An 18824-nucleotide genomic window follows, 5' to 3' on the forward strand; every position below is an offset into this window, starting at 1 on the left:
ACAATGGTTGAAGGACTGTGGGGGGGAGTTGACAAGGGCTCTTTCACAGAGGCCTGCAGAAGGATTTGCTGTTGTTTCTCTCCCTGAGGCATAAAGATTTCCAGCAAGTGAGACAGGAAAGCTCTGTGTCCGGCTCCAGGTGCAGCTGGGTCCGTGAATAACTGCCGCTGCATCTGTAAGGCTTTCCTTAGTGCATCTCAAAGCAGTTATTTACACCAGTCTTTGATTTGTCTGTGGCTTTACACAAGCCGGCTGAACAAGGAGGAGTTTATTCAGCCAGGGGAGACTCTTTATTAAGGAAACAGTGGTGGATTAGTAACGCTCTGTGTGTGCGTGTGCGTGCGTGTGCATGTGTGTGACTGATCTCATTAAGAAGCAATTTGTGCTCTGATGGTTTTATTGTTGCTGTGCTACAATCCAGAAAGAGCTGAAAGGGCTTAGGAGTGATGACAGCAATAGCAATAAAGGTTTTAAAGAGAATTGTCTGGAAAGGAACCCAATTTTTCCTGCTGCTTTCAAAAGCTGGGATATGTTTCTGTAAGCTCTGAAGGCACTCTTACAGCTCCGTGCAAAGCAGGAGGCAAGTGTAAACTACCATCACTTTCACAAGGAGAGGGACACAGGGGAAGTCAGAATTTTAGAAATCGGTATGTTATTGTTGCCAGTCTATCTCCCCTTTGTTTGCCAGGGTGGATCCATATGATCGATACGCAAGACAGCCGTCTGAGAGCAGAGGGAAAGCAGCGTGAAGTAGAAAACCTGTGGGGCTTTACAGACCACTCTCCTTTCACCTTCCGCTGCTGTCTCCACCCTCAGTACGTTGTGACTCCTCCTGGAAAACAGTGATGCTGAAGTCTGCCTGGACTGGATCAGCTCAGTCCTGTGCAGTGCTTTAGCCAGCTGGCAGTGCAGGAGGCTCTGCTTTCCTTGCTGCTGCTGGCTCCTCCTCTTCTGCAGTGGGGAAAGGTCCCATCTCCACATGCTGTGTTTTCACGAATGCCTCAAACCGGCTATGAGAAAACAGCTTTTTAACCTGTGCAAATGAGCTGGAGTATTAGAGGGATTAACCTGCCTGGTAATTGAATTTACAAAGACCGAAAGTCCAGGTGCTTTTGGGGAGTGGAGGACAGTACAGGAATGGGACTGTGACTACATGGAGAATGTGCTCTGGGGCTACAGCTCACCCATGCTCTGCTCCTCTCACCCTTTTGCAGGGACTGTGGAGAACATGTGCTGAGACCAAGTGCTGGGCAGAAGTGGCAGTGGGCTGGTGAAGATGGAGAATGGTACAGGGGACGAGCAGAACCAAACTGGGCTGCCACTATCGAGCCAGGACATCGTTACAGCCGAATACCAAGTGGTTACCATCCTCTTGGTCCTCCTTATCTGCGGACTGGGCATCGTGGGCAACATCATGGTGGTTTTGGTGGTCCTCAGAACCAAACACATGAGAACTCCCACTAACTGCTATCTGGTGAGTCTGGCTGTTGCAGATCTCATGGTGCTTGTGGCTGCAGGACTACCCAATATCACAGAAAGCCTGTATAGATCCTGGGTGTATGGCTACGTGGGGTGTCTCTGCATCACTTATCTCCAGTACCTAGGGATCAATGCTTCTTCTTTTTCCATCACTGCCTTCACCATTGAGAGATACATAGCCATCTGCCACCCAATCAAAGCTCAGTTCCTCTGCACTTTTTCAAGAGCCAAAAAGATCATTATTTTTGTCTGGGCTTTCACCTCCATATACTGTATGCTTTGGTTCTTCTTGCTAGACCTTAATACAGTAGTCTACAAAGACACTACTGTTGTGTCCTGTGGCTACAAGGTGTCCAGGAGCTATTACTCTCCTATCTACATGATGGACTTTGGTATATTTTATGTTGTGCCAATGGTATTGGCGACTGTCCTCTATGGCCTGATTGCTAGAATACTGTTCCTGAACCCCATCCCTTCGGACCCAAAAGAAAACTCTAAGACATGGAGGAATGAAGTGGCTCACCAAAGCAAGCCTGTGAATTCCAAGATGACTAACAGGAGTTTCAATAGCACTATTGCTTCTCGAAGGCAGGTAGGAACAGCAGTTTGAAATGGCTTTCTGAAACATAAAACCCACTTGTTTTAGAGATCACTAGTCTAAACCTGTGGAAGGGGATAAAATACATTCTCCCTTTTTGCTTAGTAGTCAAGCTGAAATTCTGTGATACATATAGACATACATATAAATATGTATTTTTTTTCTTGCCTATTCATTATTACCTACTGCAAGGACTGAAAAACAAGTAGTATTTTATTTTCTGTATCAAAAAGCAATTAAGAAGTGTCAATAAAGGATGAAAGATTTTTAACTATACTTTCTTTATATTACAGCCTGTTAGTAGTCCTGCTAAATATACAAAGTGACTCTTGAGCTCTTTTTGAGAGCTGCAGAGAAGGAACTAGCCTCGGAGTTTAGGAGACTTGAGGTTTTGTCCGGGCTAAGGCACTGTGTCACTCTGCAAACACATATGCTATACTTTTCCTGTCTCTAACTCCCCTGTGAAAAGTCTACTTAAGCAAGTCTGTATATAAAAGTGCTTTGTAAATGCTAAGTATCTTATTCTGTCTCTCATAAAATATTTTTATGTATTGAAGGCTCAAAACTGAGGCATACATTTGACCAGCTTCTTTTTATATTGTTAAATAGGTATGCTGGAATGTGTAATTATACAAGTAGATTAATTTATGGCTATTTGCAATAAACCATACTGCCTCATACTCACACGGCATGCAGCAGGTAGCACAGTCGGATGAAGTGCTGAGAAATGCAGGCTGCATCGCTTCGCAGCTGGCTCTTGGGAGCAGGCTCCGGCTGGGTCAGGCAGCTTGGTGCAAGTGTTGGGAAGCAACGCTCCATGCTGAGCGACGTGGCTCACACCCCTCGGCAGTTGCTGCTCAGCACCCCGGAGGGTGGCTTTGCAAGCCGGATGCTTCTACCTCCCTGCACTGTACAGTTCCCTCAGGAAGAAAAGCTGAGCTGTGCAACTTTCCAAACAAGCTGAGTGCCCCCCTTGAGTGACATGTTGAACTTCATATTCTTCCGATTGTATGTGGATTACTACTGCTTAGTGAGAGGGACCATTTTCCCTTATTACAGAGAAGGCACTGACCTCAAAAGTTGACTGAACTGCCTGCTTGATCACCAAGGGCTCACAGAGCACTAGAACCATGCTTTGAAATGCACAACTGAAACACGTGGGCTGGGTTATGTTTAATTATGTGCCTCCAATTAATAGTCAGATTAGAAGTGTTTTCCTTTGTCCATTAATTAGTGGAAGAATAAGATAATCTGCTTTTCAATTTCGCAGTATCACTTTAGTATACATGCTTGGTTACGTGTGCTTAGCACCACTTAAAAACCAGACAAATATTTTACATTGAGCATTGCTGAATGTGGATACTGTTATATTATGAAACCAAAAAGTGAGCATTATAATGTGACATCTTGTAAAGACAGCAAGACTTTTCTAAAAGCCTAAGTAACCTGGTTGTTTAAAGCAGCATCATTATGAGTAAAGCTAGCATTTGCATATAGTATAAGATAGGAAGCAAAGCAAGGATAGTGTGGCATTATTAATAATATTTTTTATACAATAGCAGCATGCAAAATATAGCAATGGTGTAAAATAGGAAAACACAAGTCCATATTCAAAACTGTCTAAAAACTCAACAGTTAGTAAGACACACAAGTGAAAATTTCCTGCTGCACTGGCAAAGGCATGTATAGTTGACAATATAGTTTGGCCTCATAGTGAGTTCTGCTGTCATGTAAAATTGTCTATATGCCTTCTCAGAACTGTGCTTGCACTGCAGCAGTGGAGTTACATACAATGTCCAGCATGTGATCTGTAGAAAAAGTGACTGAAAATGTGGTGTACACTTCCTAGTTCTGTGGCAGTTCTCATATTTATCTAAGAACATTTCTACAAAATGAAATTTGTGCATGTTCCCGTGGTGGGCTGGCTCCAGCTGGAGCCAGCCACTTGCTCACTCACCCCCACAGCAGGATGGGGGAGAAAATAGAAAGAACAGGAGCAAGAAAGCTCATGGGTCAAGATAAGGACAGGAACATAACATATCAGTTATTGTCATGGGCAATGCAGACTAGACTTGGGGAGAATTAGCTTAATTTATTGCCAATTTATTGCCCCTTGTTATAGCCACAAGTTACACTCAGTCCCTTCCGTGATGCAACTGTCAGCACTGGGCCAGGGAGAGTTGCGGTCGGGTTGCAGAGATTTGTCTCTGTCACTCCTTCCTTCTCACTCATTTCCTCTGTTTCTGTGTGGGTCCTCCATGGGCTGCAGTCCCTTCAGGTGGTGCCTGCTTTGCCAAGAAGTGCCTCCTCTGATTTTGGTGTTCCCTCTGCTGTTTCTCACTCTTTTGTTTTCTTCTCCCCTCTCTCCCTCTTTCCAGCATTTTTGCCATTTCTTAAATATGTTTTCACAGGGGCTCCACCAGCTTGGCTGATGGGCCCAGCTCTGTCCTGTGGTGAGTCCGTTGGAACTGGATGGAACTATTTGTGTCCAGCACAGGGCAGCCCCAGGCATCTTCTCAGAGAGGCCACCCTTGCAACCTCCCCACGTCAAAACTTGGACATAGAAATTCAGTACAGTTCTACTGAGTGATTATGATTAATTATTATTTAATTAACCTATTATGAGCTCCCATTTATATAATATACCAGAGTAAAACAGTGTTACATAGGTTTCTTCAGCCTTCATGAGGGTTTAACCTAGGAATTCCATAACCATTTTTGACGATGATTAATCCAACATGGCAGTATATGAATTGATTTCCCCATTTAGTCTGACCTGGATTGCTTGACTAACCTGGATTTAGCTTGACCCAGACTGTCAGGTCATACAATTTTCTTTAATTTGTGTGGGACTTCCCATTATCTCATCTGTGTTTGGAAAGTCTTCCATTGTTAAAAAAGGTCAAAACTTGCTTTTTACCTGGGTAAGAAAACATTTTCTCCCCTATCTTGTCATACAGTGTTTGTGTTTTAGTCGAAGAACATTATCTGAAGCTGTTTCCAACTCATGGCAGAAAGAGACTGCATTATCCTTTTGGTTTTTTAGACTTTTTTTTAAACCTAGATTATTGTGTTAGCATATAGCTATATATGCACTGTCAGCTTTGTGTTTCTATGTCTGCTTCCAAGAATTAGTCTTCTATATACAGTCAATACTTTCTATTGTGAGTCATACAGTTATGCAATTTCAATTATTTTCTTCAAAAAATGACAAAACATCACTTAGGTTTCTGCTATGAGAGTTAGCCCAGAATTAGAAGCTGACAGACTAAAAATGCAAAGATCAACGTGGAAACCATCCTGGATTGAACACCTAGGATGCTTCCTAGAAAGAGCAGGGCAAGGAACAACCCTGATACGGCATCTGGAATAGCTGTATGCTCAGGGAGGAAGAAGATACAGAGTAAAATAATAATTGCCTTACAACTATGGAGGACAGCTACCTAAGCTGAGGCAAGGGGGAGTGGGAAGCTCAGCAATAAGATAAACAGGGGGGAGGGAGGTGGCTACTGCTGAAGGAGAATAGATGGACCATGTTCAGTTTCATTAGAACAGATATTTTCTGTCTCTGATATAAACAGACATAACGCCAGCACTGAAAAGGAAAAAAGTGGTCAGGTGGTCAGAGGACTTTTGTTTTGTTTTTAAAACAAAATGGCAATTTAGACCATTCTATGATTTAGAAAGAAGGCCTGAAATATATTTTAGAATGGTGAGTCAAGCTTATCTTATCATATTTTTCATGTGAGGTGCCTAGGGATGAGCTCAAAATGAAGCTATAGTACATCGCCAATGAACAAAAATCAGCTCTTCCAGGTAGAAAGTGGTCCTCTTACTCAGTCTATTCCCTGCCTTCACGTTCCCACCCACATGATTTACTAGTCACTGCACTATGTTAGTTCTAGTAAATACTAATTTCTTTCCAATATTTGGAAAGCTTACAGGAACAAAATCTGTTTATTAAAGGATCAATACCCCCTACCAACAACCACCAATGGACAAAGCCTTCAAAGTACTCTTCAGGGCCCCCTGAAGTTTCCATTCAAAGCACTGCAAGACAAAACTGAACAGGGAAGACAAGCAAAAAAACCCAGGTATAAAAATCATTCCTTTCTTTTAAATGTTGAAAGAGAGGGAAAGGCACAAAATAAGCTTTCTTTTCTCATGAAGTATTTCCACTTCCAACACACTTTTGTTTCACTGAGCAACATCTTTTACCACTGATATTGGACAACTACTGAAATGATAAGTTATTTGTTTACACTGCAAACTAAAGTTCTACCAAGGAAAGGAGCACCAATACGTACCCATAGGATGTGTCAATCTCCATTTTTACATCCACTTCTGAAGAGCTAAATCAATCCCACTCATGCAACATATATTCTGCTTTACAGAACTGTACTGGATAGCAGGGTGTGATAGATGTATTTTAAAGGTTTTTCAAAAAAGAAAACTAGATTTATTTGACAGGCAGGCACTCCTTCATACATGGGAGTACATTTCCAATTAATGTTGTACTTTCCCAGGCTCCAGGTGTCCCAGAAGGAACAGAAACCAGTTCATTCTGCCTCTTCTTTGTCAGAAGCTAAATCCAGCTGATCCACTCTTTATGGAAAGCAGTAAGAGTCATTTATTGCCCTCGCAGAGCTTTTGATCAGCCACTACAAGTCAGTAGGCAACACCTGACTTTCTCCCAAGGGAAGATCTCTGCCAGAAGAAGGCGAGATATGGGTATGCTCCATTTTCAGAGGAAGCAGTTTGTGCTCGAGGCTACGTGGTGTTAGGCCCTGAGGAATCAACTAGTATTACACTTGTTTTTAGTGTTGAAACATGCAGGTAAACCTTCAAGCATGTGTTTAGTTTGTGACTACAGAAAAATTCTTAAACATGTATTAGGTCTGATGGAGCTGATGATGACTGTGTTGAATGGGGTTTCAGCTATGCTTTGCAAAGAAAATTACCTTGCTAGACTGAAGTTCATATATAGCTGAACAATACTGTGGGAAAGCATTTGACTGCCAACAGGGGCTTTTAGTGATAAACAGTGACATAATGGTTTTTGCAGTTGAAGATTAGGAGAAAATGAAAAAGTGACTAAGAGTAAGGTGAGACCTCTTTGACCGCAGAGAAACTAGAAAGGATTTCTGCTGAGTGATTTGCACAATCTGAACCTGAGAAAACAAAATGAAATAGTTCTGGTGTACACATTTCCTCAAGTTAAACAGAAGGGAAGTTGAGAAAGCAAATTTTTCCAGCATCCTTCAGTTGAGCCGAGGTCACAGTAGCTGAAACTTTAAAGCTTAACAGAGGAAAGATCAATATGCTAAGAAGATGATATCATGAAAAAGAGTATCTCTTAAGGCCAGACAGTTCAAAGTCCCATTTACTTGATTCAGAGCTAAAGAAGGAACTTCAGTGCAGATTCAATGTTAAGATTTATTTAACAACTGCGTGATCATTTGGACAGAAGATCACAGGTCCCGAGGAAGTGACTTGGAGTACACTTCTACTCACTCAACAGAAAATACAGACTATGAATTTGAGGCTGTCCAATTAAACACATAATTTGAACGTGTAAGGAATCCTGAACCACATGAAGCACTGGGAAACTGTAATTGTCATGGAACTAAGGTAAAAAACCTGCATTTAGTGGCAAGAAGGTTTGAATGTGATCCAAAGGATCATAAGCCAACAAAGAACTTTGTCCCAGATCCCTCTGGACCTCAGACTAAAGAAATTTCCCTCCAACACTTTGTTATAATTTCACAGAATCACTGAGGCTGGCAGGTGCCTCTGGACATCATTCAGTCCAACCCCAGTGGTAGTACCACTTTCAGTGATAACTGTGGTAGGCTGAAGACATCTGGGTTGTTAGCCTACTAGGTAGCTGTTCTGCCATTTTGTTTTAGTTTCTTCATTGCAGTTGCAAAGGCAGGTGCAACGGTTAGATCTTTTATTTTTCAGGCATGCATATGATTGCACTAGCCTACCAATTTGTGTCTTTGCTATTCCAAAATGGCCTGTTATTTGTACTTGCAAACCATCTATATTGTTAAGTTTCCAGATAACACATTCACTGACTGTAATCTAATAAAAATGAATAGCAATTGAGCAAACATTAGCTGCAGTTACAGGCATTTATCGCACATAATAGTAATGTGTGTGCATAAATTCAATCTGGAAAAAATACAAGTGCCTGCACCAAAGGTTTGACCAGATTGTCTATTACCAAAAATTGCAGACAAACCAAATTCAATATAATCAGCTCATTGCCTCTATCAAACAGGAGTTCACATTCAACTTACATTCACATGCGTTACAGCCTCAACTTTACACATGCCTGAAATCCAAGCTAATAATTCTTTGGTCTTTACTAATAGTCTTCTTTTCTGTATCTTTACACCATAAAATACCATAAGTATCAAAATAAATCTTAACACTTCTTTTCTTTGCTTTTTCATATACAGCACCACCAAAATTCCACTTACTTCTAAACTCTCTTTGCTTGCAGAAATAAAAGAGATAATGGTTCCTATTTGAACTTTGGAAAGTTTAGCCACTTATTTTATAGTCGTTGTTTAGGACAATGAATTCAGAGAAGATATGTACTTCTGATGGTAAAAGTTTGATCACAGTTTCTCCTCTTATCCATTTTAGGCATTCTATTCCCAAGCCTTTTATTAAAAAGACAGAGGGAAAGAAAGGTTTCATTTCATGAATAGGAAATGTGTTATTCAAAGTATTCAGAGCTGATTTTGCAATAAAACAAAACCACTAACAAGTAACACCAACCAACATTAAATGTTTCTTTACAGTATACAGTACGAGGGAGAAAAGCTATTTCTGCCTTTTTTTGTGTGTGTGTGTGTGTGTGCTTATTTTTGCTAACAGTGCTTCTTTTTTTATAGCAGCACAGGTACTAGGATCTCTCAGCATTTCTAAAATGTTAATTTTTTTTTTTCTGAAGATTTGAATCATTATGTTCTGCTCAGAAGCAAGAAAATGTCATGAAGACCCAGGCATTGCGGGAAGGAAGAAAGGAGTGAGAGAACTTAAAACTGAAGGATAGAAAAGGGATTTGCCTGTCACACAGGAAAACTTTGAAAATGTGAGGAAATAAAATCCTTTTATTCTAAGAGTACCTGTTCGGTGAGCTACCTTGGCAAGCAGCTCACTACCTTTGAAAAGAGAGCAAGAGGCCAGGAGAAGCAGATGGGAAGACAAGGAAGCAATCTAGTCCCCTTTTTATAGTAGCCCATCTATTGCCTGGTTGACGTGTTCATGGAATCACAACCTGACCTGTGTGCTTCCTTTTCTCTTTCCCATATGCTCCTCAAGTGTCCAGTCTTCCAGATCAGATCCTGGTTCTGGCTGTGTTGATCTCTCCCACACTTCCATTTTATCCCACCTAGCTCAGCCAACAGATCCCAAATATTTTTCTCATCCATCCATAATATGAACACTGAATTACATATTTGCAAGTAGATTTCATACTTTCCCTAAAGGAATTCCTAGCTTCCTCAGGTATCAAGGGGACTGTGCAAAATAAATACAGCCTGAGATAGTAAACGTGTTTGTTTATACTTGAGATGGGATCAAACTCACTTAACATTATGCGTATCTCATAAAGTTAGTTGCTCAGTTGAATCAAATCATCTATGATCAATTAAAACAGGTAGGTTACGCTCTAGAGAAAGTCCTCTCAGATGTTGACAGAGTACGTGACGACCTGTCCCCCCCAGAGAAACCCCTCTGTTCTCTCACAGAGGAGCAAGCTCAGATTCTAGCTTGCAATGCAAGATAAGTTTTGTATGGCTTACATGAAATCCTCAATCATATCACTTGGTTTCACTTGCAGTGTTATTATATTAAGACCTCAATCCTTTTATGATTTAATCCTCCTCCTCATTGTACAACTTCTTTTGGATTGCAAAATCACGGTCTGACATATACAATCACTGTGCATTATAATGAACATCACCAAGCACAAGAAAGAAAGATATTATTATATGCCTTTAAAACACCAGAGTGCCTTTATGGCACAATAACTTAGTAAGTATGACTATTGCTTTTACCTATCAAGGTAAGAAAGATTAGCATTCAAAGGAGAAGGAAGCAACTACCAAACTGTGAGTACCATGGTAATTAAAATATCTTGTCAAAGCACTTCCTTTGGATGACAAGGTTTTGGAGCAGGAAAGAAAAGCAGAATACTAGTTCAGAATTAAAATACTGGGAATCTGTTTAGTAAAAAACATTTAAAATATTTTTCAGAACATTCTCAGAAACCAAAAAATAGCGCTTGAAGAATGGTTGCATGCAGCCAGGAACACATTCAATCTCAAGCACTTTGCTATCATTCAAAGTACACTTGAAATTTGGACTAAAATGGATTTGCTCAAAGCCTTTTAATCATGTTTTCAATATCCTTAACTAAGAATATTTGTACTCTGAGTATAGGATATGCAAGGAAAGAGCAATCAGTGTATGCTTGCCTTCACCTGAGTAATGAATGAGGATGCTAGTACTGCTGCTTTCAATTACAGGTAATAAAAACTAGGTTCTTAAAAAAGTTTGTCCTCTTAGCACTCCACTGATGTCAAATACTTAGCCCTTCCCCAAAATGATGTTTAGTTATCTTTCATGTAGTGATCTGAAAAAGGATGTGGCAGTTTACTTAAGTAAAGTGGACAAAACTTTCCCCTAAGCTATTTCTGTGCAGCCCCATCCATCCCAATGAAGATTTTTGGTGTGGATAAGAAAGCAGCTTTGGCCTAAATCATGTGTTGAGAAGCTGGGTTCATCTATAAAGGCAAATTCAGGTGGGAAAAAAGTCGAGGGCAACCTTGCAGCATCTTTGGGTCAGAAGTCCTGAGGGGTGCCTCAGCCTGCAGTGGGGTGGCCAGCCCCCCGGCCACGCTGGGGACGAAGTGAGCAGTGCCAGAGCACCTCCTAGGGGCTGCTGCCATTTGCACACAGGTCACACTGAGGTAGCTGAGCATGAAAAGCCACGGCCTCTGGAGCCAGCTTAGGGAGGATTTACCAACAAGCAAATAACTATCTGAACTCGGGGCCTTGCAGTGGGTCTCAGAGACACAACCGCTACTGGTCAGATGGCTCAGGCAACTGAATTTCTGCCTGGCAATAGAGAGCTTGTGCCAGACTTGTGATTTTTGGCAGCTTTGGAAAGACATGCACTGCAGCCAGTTAAAAATTATGGTGAATTCTCCTCATCGTCCTGCACTGACTGAACCACCAAGAGGTGCCACCAAAGAGGTGCCATCCACGGCCACAGGCTTCTGCCTTTTCTCTTGCACTGACTGTAGACTCTGTGGCAGCGTACGTGAGTTGGATCGTTGACCTGAGCAACTCAAAAACCAGCTCTACAGAGAAGTGCCTAGTTTTCAGTTGGACCGGCGGTCTGGCCTGACGCACACCCTCATCTCTGGGGCCAGCACAAGGAGGGAGATGAGAACAGGATTGCTTTTTTTTAGCTACAGTCACAGCTTACTTTGGTTTCAGTTTATGTCAAGACCAGGAAATCGTGGAGTGTGAGCGCTGCAAGACAATGTCTTACCTGGCATAAAGCCTGACAGCACAAAGCTAACCTGGCATTTTTAAGCACATTCAAACCTGCAGGCTGAATTGATCTCAGCTCAGGGCACTTTGTGCTGTGACCATGATATTTTTTATCTGGTGTTAAGAGACAGTTCTAATATATTGCCAAATCACAGCCTCAGTAAGCTGAACATGACAGCAGTACAAGCTGGCAGTGTTAGAAGGAAAACGCACATCAAGCGTTTACAGTATACATAAATGCAGCTAATACTTTTCACGCTGCATACATATATGTCTTTGAGGCATATAGGACACAGTCACTTGAAGAGTAACAGCCTTTTTTCCATTGTTGTAAACTATTAATTGCGTGACTCTAAAATATCCCCTTCCTGACAGCAAGATCAATTTCTTTCCAGTTCAACCCAGGATTCAAACAGGCAGCTGCACCATTGTAAGTGATTCTCTGAGCAATTGTTCATTAAAGACATGCTCAGGAGAAATGTAAATTGCCAATGATCAGTAGGTATGATAACAAAGTCCCCTGCTGAGCTTCTGGTAGAGAAGTACTTTGATGCCTGTGTAGACTATTATCCACTCACCTTCTGAATGCTTCAGCTGATGCGACACATCGGTTAGTTGGGCTGAGCCCCATTGTTAAACCAAGCTCCACAAATGGTTACTTTCTTCCTTTAAATGTGGATTATTTCCCATGGTGAATGATTATTCTCAGTTGAATGGATTTGCTCAGTTTGGAGGCCCAGGCTGGAATGGAGCTGGAGGGAGGAGAGGCAGCAGGTGAGGAGTCCTGAGCCTTCCTCAGCCAGAGCGGGTCGGTACTGGGTCACCTCGCTCTTTGCAGCCATGTTCACAGGACTGGTCCCTTTAGAAGTGGTTCGGAGATAAGGAAAAATCATGCTTTTAGCTACCCGAGACATTCACATTTGCATTTTGCTCTATTACAATGACTGATTGTGCACAGCAAGCAAGAAAAGCAGTCTAGAAGTCATAAGGAAATGTATCAGTCAAGAGACAAAAAAAGGAGATAATATTTCTCAGTCTCATTTTTTTACTTCTACTGAACACAGCTGTAGGGAAATCAAAAGGGAGCGTGAAGGGAGGGGAATTATAGGATAAAATTGTAGCCTTTGAATAGGCACATTTAAAGACAGATAGACAGATAAGTAGATAAAGATACATCAATTTGTAGAGCAACTTTGTTCGTCACCCTATTCGTTAGCATAATATCTATAACAAAAACAACAAATTGAGTTATATGTGTATGTGTCTTTCTAGATAGCTAGAAGAAAATGTATCCCTTAGAAATAAGATGGCGGGCTTTCTATATAATGAGCTATCTGATCAGAAGGCAAGAGAATTAGATACTCTCTTATAACTTCAAACTAAAAAACACACCTAAAACTAGCATGTATTTATGAGTGATTTTAGTGGTCATCTGTCCGTCCCCCTGGAAACAACTGAAACTCTTATCGATCTACAACTACCCTTTCTGCAAGCAATGAAATTATAACCCATATAGCCAGAATGCATGCTGTGGTTACAGGAGTTGCTGTTTATTGAAGTATAACTTCAGGTACCCAGAAAGAAGGAATAAAACCTAAAGGTAAAAAGAAGTTCTTTAAAGTAACCTGTCAATAGGCAACAACAGTTTTATGTCAAGAAGAAAGACAAACAAAAAAAACCCCACAATCAAAAAAAGCAGTTGTAGCTCACCAAAATCAGTGCCAATGCTTTCCAGTTCATGCACACACAGTTAACCAAGTCATCTGCTGACTTACATGAGGCCGTGCCACCATACTATCCTACTGTCACATCTCACTGTACTTTCTACCTTGTTTATTAACATCTTTCAAACTTCCTTTAAGGTAGAGACTAAGGAATACCATATATACTAGAATTAATTTTCTTACAAGAGAAAGAGTATTTTTACAGTGGGGTTTTTTTCTGATTTTTAAATTATTTCTTGTTCACTTCATTTCAGCTATCCTGGATATCCCTAAAGGTTGTTTTTTTCTTTATTTAAAACAAATTTACACAATAGACGGAAGTTCTTATAATAATCAAGTTTTACCAATAATTCCTTCTTTCCTGGCTCTGTAAACTTTAATTGACATTTCACAGTAAACATCAAATAAAGAAAATCTAATTAAATACTGAGGATTTGAGGAATAGAAATAAATAAAATTTTTTTTTTCATTATTTTTGGCTTTTGGAAATTCTTTTAGGGTGGCTGTTAAAGCAGATAATCTAAATAGGCTTCAGGTTCAAATACTCTACAGACTATTCTAGCCTAAAGGAGGAGATCTAATGTGGTTGGAACAAATACCTTTAGGCCCCTTTTTTTCCATTTGAATCAATACCTCCTTCCAGCTTGAGAAGTTGCAAAGTCTAAGATCTACGACAATTAGCTTACTGGGCTGTCATCTGGATAGAGTCATTTAACAAAAACTAGGAGGAATTTGGAGCCAGTTTATTTTGTCCTTCTTACTGTCAAAAACCTTTCTGAATTAAACATTGATCAGAAATTCCCAGCTGAAGAGTCTGTCCATAGTTTTGCTTTGGCCCTAGAGATATAGGAAGGCACATGTTCCTTCCAAGATGAGTACTAACCTTCTGCCCCTCTTTTGTCTGCTTCTGTGTTCCCCCAGGTTACCAAGATGCTGGCGGTGGTTGTGATCCTATTCGCATTTCTATGGATGCCCTACCGCACGCTGGTCGTGGTCAATTCCTTTCTCTCCAGTCCCTTCCAAGAAAACTGGTTCCTGCTATTTTGCAGAATCTGTATTTATTTAAATAGTGCCATCAATCCTGTAATTTACAATCTCATGTCCCAGAAATTCAGAGCAGCCTTCAGGAAACTCTGCAACTGCCAGCAGAAACGGGAGAAGAAACCGGCCAGTTACAGCGTGGCCCTAAATTATAATGTCATCAAAGAGTCTGATCACTTCAGCACCGAGCTAGAAGATATTACTGTCACCAATACCTATCTGTCCTCTGCGAAACTGTCCCTTGGTGATACATGTTTGTCATCTGAGGTAACGGTTAATACTTTTTAATATTTGGTGTAGAGCCCTCATGAACCAGAGCATGTTCATGTGCATGGGGCTGTGCTGGGCTAGCTTTCAGCTGGGACAGCAACAGTGAAGGGCCAGGGAAGGCTGGCGGTGGCAGACGGTGCACCACCAAACGGGGCATGGCGGGGAGGGAGAACTGCCCAGCTCTGGAAAACGATGCTCTCAGAGTGCCTTGCGCCAAGCATGACGTGACTGGGAGGATCTGGGGTATGGGGAAGGATGCGGAGAAACACATAGGTTAAGCCTTACTCCCTGAGGAGCAGAGGGCGGTGGTGGAGCACTGGAGAGTGGTGCTCAGGCACAGTGCCTCATGTACATGTCTGGCAGGAGGGTGGACATCGGTGTCCAAGCTCAGTGATTCCTCCCGGGCGAGCTCTGGCTGCCTGCAGGAAGGCAACGAGGCGTTTTCTTGTGCCTCACCCCCTGAATCCAGCTTGGGATTAACTAGCCCGGTGCCACCATGCAGCTGGTGCTAAGAGAAGACACAGATCTCCCCCACACCAGCACTCTGGTCCCGAGAGCCACATCCATTTCCATGCTACCTGCACCATCCCCAGGTGTAGCACATCTCTCTAACCCAGCTCTCTTCTGCATGATGGTGCATGTTACTGTTTTCATGATGCTTTACACAATACTACTTAAATGCTGTTTGTAAACCTGTATACCTTGGATCTTACAAAATAGATCATCCACAGAGAGGCTGAGTTTTCCATTTCCTTTTGCAGGTATGAGAATGAAAAATATCTCTTTCTCACTTTGCTGCTTCTTTTCTCATTTTCAGGCCTGAAGCCCACCTTGTTCTGAGTACGCAGTCATACAAAACTTTTGGATGCTCTGTTCCCACCAACCTGTATTAAATGTAAAGGCATTTCTGCTCACAGAATTGCAGGAGTTCCCATATATCTCTCCACACCTGTCTGCATCCTGCAAGAAAAGCAGCCTCATGGAGAGTGAAAAGAATATACTGCTGAGTCGAACTGAATGAAACACTTAACTTTAAGCAAGTGAGCTGGCTTCAGTGGAATACCCAAATCCTTCATTTCATGTATTGGCCAAAGTGGTCCGTATTCTCAGAAAGAGCAAGGCTGCCCAGGGCTTCTCCACGGATGCAGAGCGGGGCAGTGGTTGATGCTCCCAAAGAAGGCGAGAGGCGAGGAGAGGAGCTGCCTTCCTACGTGGCTGCACTGGGCAGCACCAGCAGGGCCCATCTGACAGCAGCCAGAACCACTGCCGATTACACGATTACAGTAATTACCCACCGTTGACTCCCTCATCCTACAGCAGGGCAAATCTAATTGCAGGCATTGTAACATGCTTCAATAAGCAGACATCTGATGGCAAAGAGCATGAAATCTTTTTTTTTTTTCTTTGTTTCTTTTTTTTTTTTACCTTGAACAGCATGAAATAGGAAAACCATTCAATGAATTTGCAGAAGGAATAAACAAATTTTAAAGTCAGTAGGAATCTTTAAAAAAATCTTTTTGTTTTCAGCAAGCTAGTTTATAGATGTACCGCCTTAAATGTAAGTCTCGGTTAATACTGAATCCTGTGGGAACTTGACAGGTATTGAAGAGCATTGGACAGGCTTTTGCTAGTTAATTTTATCTTGGTTCAATAGTAATTGTGTCTCAGACTGCTACAGGGGTTTTATAGCTTCAATAGAGATAATGTCTAGGGAAAAGAGGAAAATTCAGTGAAAAATTACACTTTTTTCTTTTTTTTTTTTTTCCTCAAGGGTTATCCATTAGAATACTTCAGGACATAAAAAGTGTCAGAAGAGAAGTCACCACGGCTTCTCACTTGCCAGCATTGCCACTTGCATGTTCTTCCCACACGGGCCCATAAAAAGGAGCCTGGGGCTATGATCTCCCCGATGTAGCTGCAGTCAAAACATAGCATATTACTTTGGCTTTGCTCTAGAGCAGCTCGTGTTCCTGCTAGAATTATATTTCCCTTTTCCTGTGCAGCAGTAACAGAAACTCAGGAAGACGCCTGCGTATTCTTGTTTGTTGTGAACATTTTGCACAGCTTTTGTACATGACATTTAAAAAAGCTGTAAAAAAGCTAATTGTTCTAGTAAAAAATCTATCCAGTGTGGGATGAAAGAGGTAGCTTCATGAGCATAGGCTTTCCTCTCCAGTTTTCCTTTGCATATACAGCCGCTTCCCCAATTCAAACCACTTTCATTCACATTCAGCCATGTTTGCAAACTTAAAGAGAACTCAAAATACCCTGATAGGCCTCATTTAATTTTTGATGGGAAACCATGCCTGCTGCATGCAAAAGCCTCTAATCAGTGTTCTCTGTACGGCAAGGAGGAAGCGAACAGTCTGTATCCTGCTCCGTCTGCATCCTTGCTTTAACTCCTGTTTTAACCTTGCAGAGCTCCACAGGTACTTTCTAGCTCGGCAGAATGATGACGGGGCAGGGAAGGGACCACCAGCAGGAGGTTTTTAACCAGCAGAACAGTCATGACAAACAAACTTCCTCCAGAAAGCCCTTTCTATCTTTTATTTCCATCAGCGCTTGCCTTTTCATTTTGGCAAGCAGAGGGAGTGAGACCTTGGGGGGATCCTGCTTCTCGGGGCTTTTAACTCAAATTACAGGGAGTCAGTATTAAAACCAGGCAGAACAGCATACCTGCCCGCATTCGCCCAGGGCAGGCTGTACACTGGAGCCTGTCCCGTGAAGCACAGGAGCCGGCAGAGCTTTGGCTGGAGCAGAGCCAGCAGCTGAACCCACGCGGGTTGTGTTGCAATGTTTTCCAAACCCTCTGCGTTGGGGCTCTTCCTTATTTACCGGGGGACCGAGGCTTGCCAGCTTGTCTGCCTGAGCAGCACCGGCCACCAGACACACACCGTGGGGTCTGTTTCTGTGCAGATGCTCCACAGTGTCTGAACAGCCACACAACTGGAAAGGGGATGTCCAGACTCTTTGCTGCTTTTAAAATAATAAGGAAAAAATAAAATGACAGAGTAAGTCGCGTGGCAGCCAAGCAGGCAAAGCTGACTGTGGTTCAAGAGTCAGAAGAGAAGAGTACCAATGTTATTCTAGAGTTAGTACCTGGCAATCATATCTCACAAATACAATACTATGGCAGTGATACACACTTTGAACAGACCTTTCCTTTGTAGAGCTAGATGTGAAATTACAGAGTTCTATGGCATTCACTGCTCACACTTGCTTAAAGCTACAGTTTGCCACCATAAGGGGAAGTCAGGGAGAGGTACCACAACCTGTATAATGTTTCCTCCAAAGCAACTGTCACAGCAAAATGAAATTATCTGGGAAATCTTACACAGGCATTTATATTTGCTTAGCCAAGAGGCACATTCAAAGTAAAAGCAAGTTCCCGGATCTGACTGAGCAAAGCCTTTGTGTGCAGTCAGCCAGCACCGCTCGCCGCTGATCAAAGCGGATCGCCGGGTCAGTACTGGAGGGGAGGATGCAGAGCCAGCTGCCAGTGGAGCCGGCACATGGAAATCCTTTCGCTCTTCAAATGCTGTGATCAGTTAGGTATCTATCCAGTGCTTTCAGACCAGGCCTTACCTCCCAGTCTTTTCTAAAGAGGTGCCAGAAGTAGGTCCTTTTCATACTTAAAAAGCGAGCAGACCTCCAGGACAAGCAGCAGGCAAAGAGAATGCATGCCACGGAAACCTGGTTAGGAGCACAACTGGCTGGGCTAAGACTGAGCTAAGCATTCGTGTAATAACAGTAACATAAACTTACACTTTTATCTCGATTCTTTTCAGAGTACAGACTGAACTACAACTCTTATAGACCAAGAATATCAGAAGTAAATTCTCTCGTTTATTTGCTTTTTGCTCAAAAAGTAACTTTCTGCTTTCTCGGCCTCTGTTCTTTTTTTTTTCAGATGCTCAGGTGAGGTGTTTAAGCCCATATTCTTAGTAAGGTTTCATCAAGGGCTAAAATCTATGTAGGTGATTTTGTATGCACCATCACTTGGAATAACAAATCAAAAGGAATTATTTCATGTTGATATTTATTTCCGCAAAGAGAAATGATTATGTATGCAAAATTGTGTGCATGAATGCAACATCTAAAATTGCAAATTTAAATTAAGGTGTGATTTTAAC

At 41.9% G+C, this 18824-nt stretch overlaps 1 protein-coding gene across 2 annotated transcripts; it reads left to right on the forward strand.

Moving 5' to 3' along the window:
* The first annotated feature begins 895 nt into the window (after positions 1 to 895).
* Positions 896 to 18591, forward strand: TRHR (thyrotropin releasing hormone receptor). Of its 2 annotated transcripts, XM_049829646.1 has the most exons (3): positions 896 to 2071; positions 14302 to 14688; positions 15509 to 18591. In XM_049829646.1, the coding sequence occupies exons 1-3, from the start codon at positions 1277 to 1279 to the stop codon at positions 15512 to 15514; spliced, it is 1188 nt and encodes a 395-aa protein (XP_049685603.1). In that variant the 5' UTR covers positions 896 to 1276; the 3' UTR covers positions 15515 to 18591. The 2 variants fall into 2 exon arrangements, with proteins under 2 accessions (XP_049685603.1, XP_049685595.1); XM_049829638.1 differs by lacking the exon at positions 15509 to 18591 and having other exon boundaries at positions 14302 to 14709.
* The last annotated feature ends 233 nt before the right edge of the window (positions 18592 to 18824 follow it).

Source organism: Accipiter gentilis, chromosome 2 (assembly GCF_929443795.1).
Source record: "Accipiter gentilis chromosome 2, bAccGen1.1, whole genome shotgun sequence".
Taxonomy (NCBI): domain Eukaryota; kingdom Metazoa; phylum Chordata; class Aves; order Accipitriformes; family Accipitridae; genus Astur; species Astur gentilis.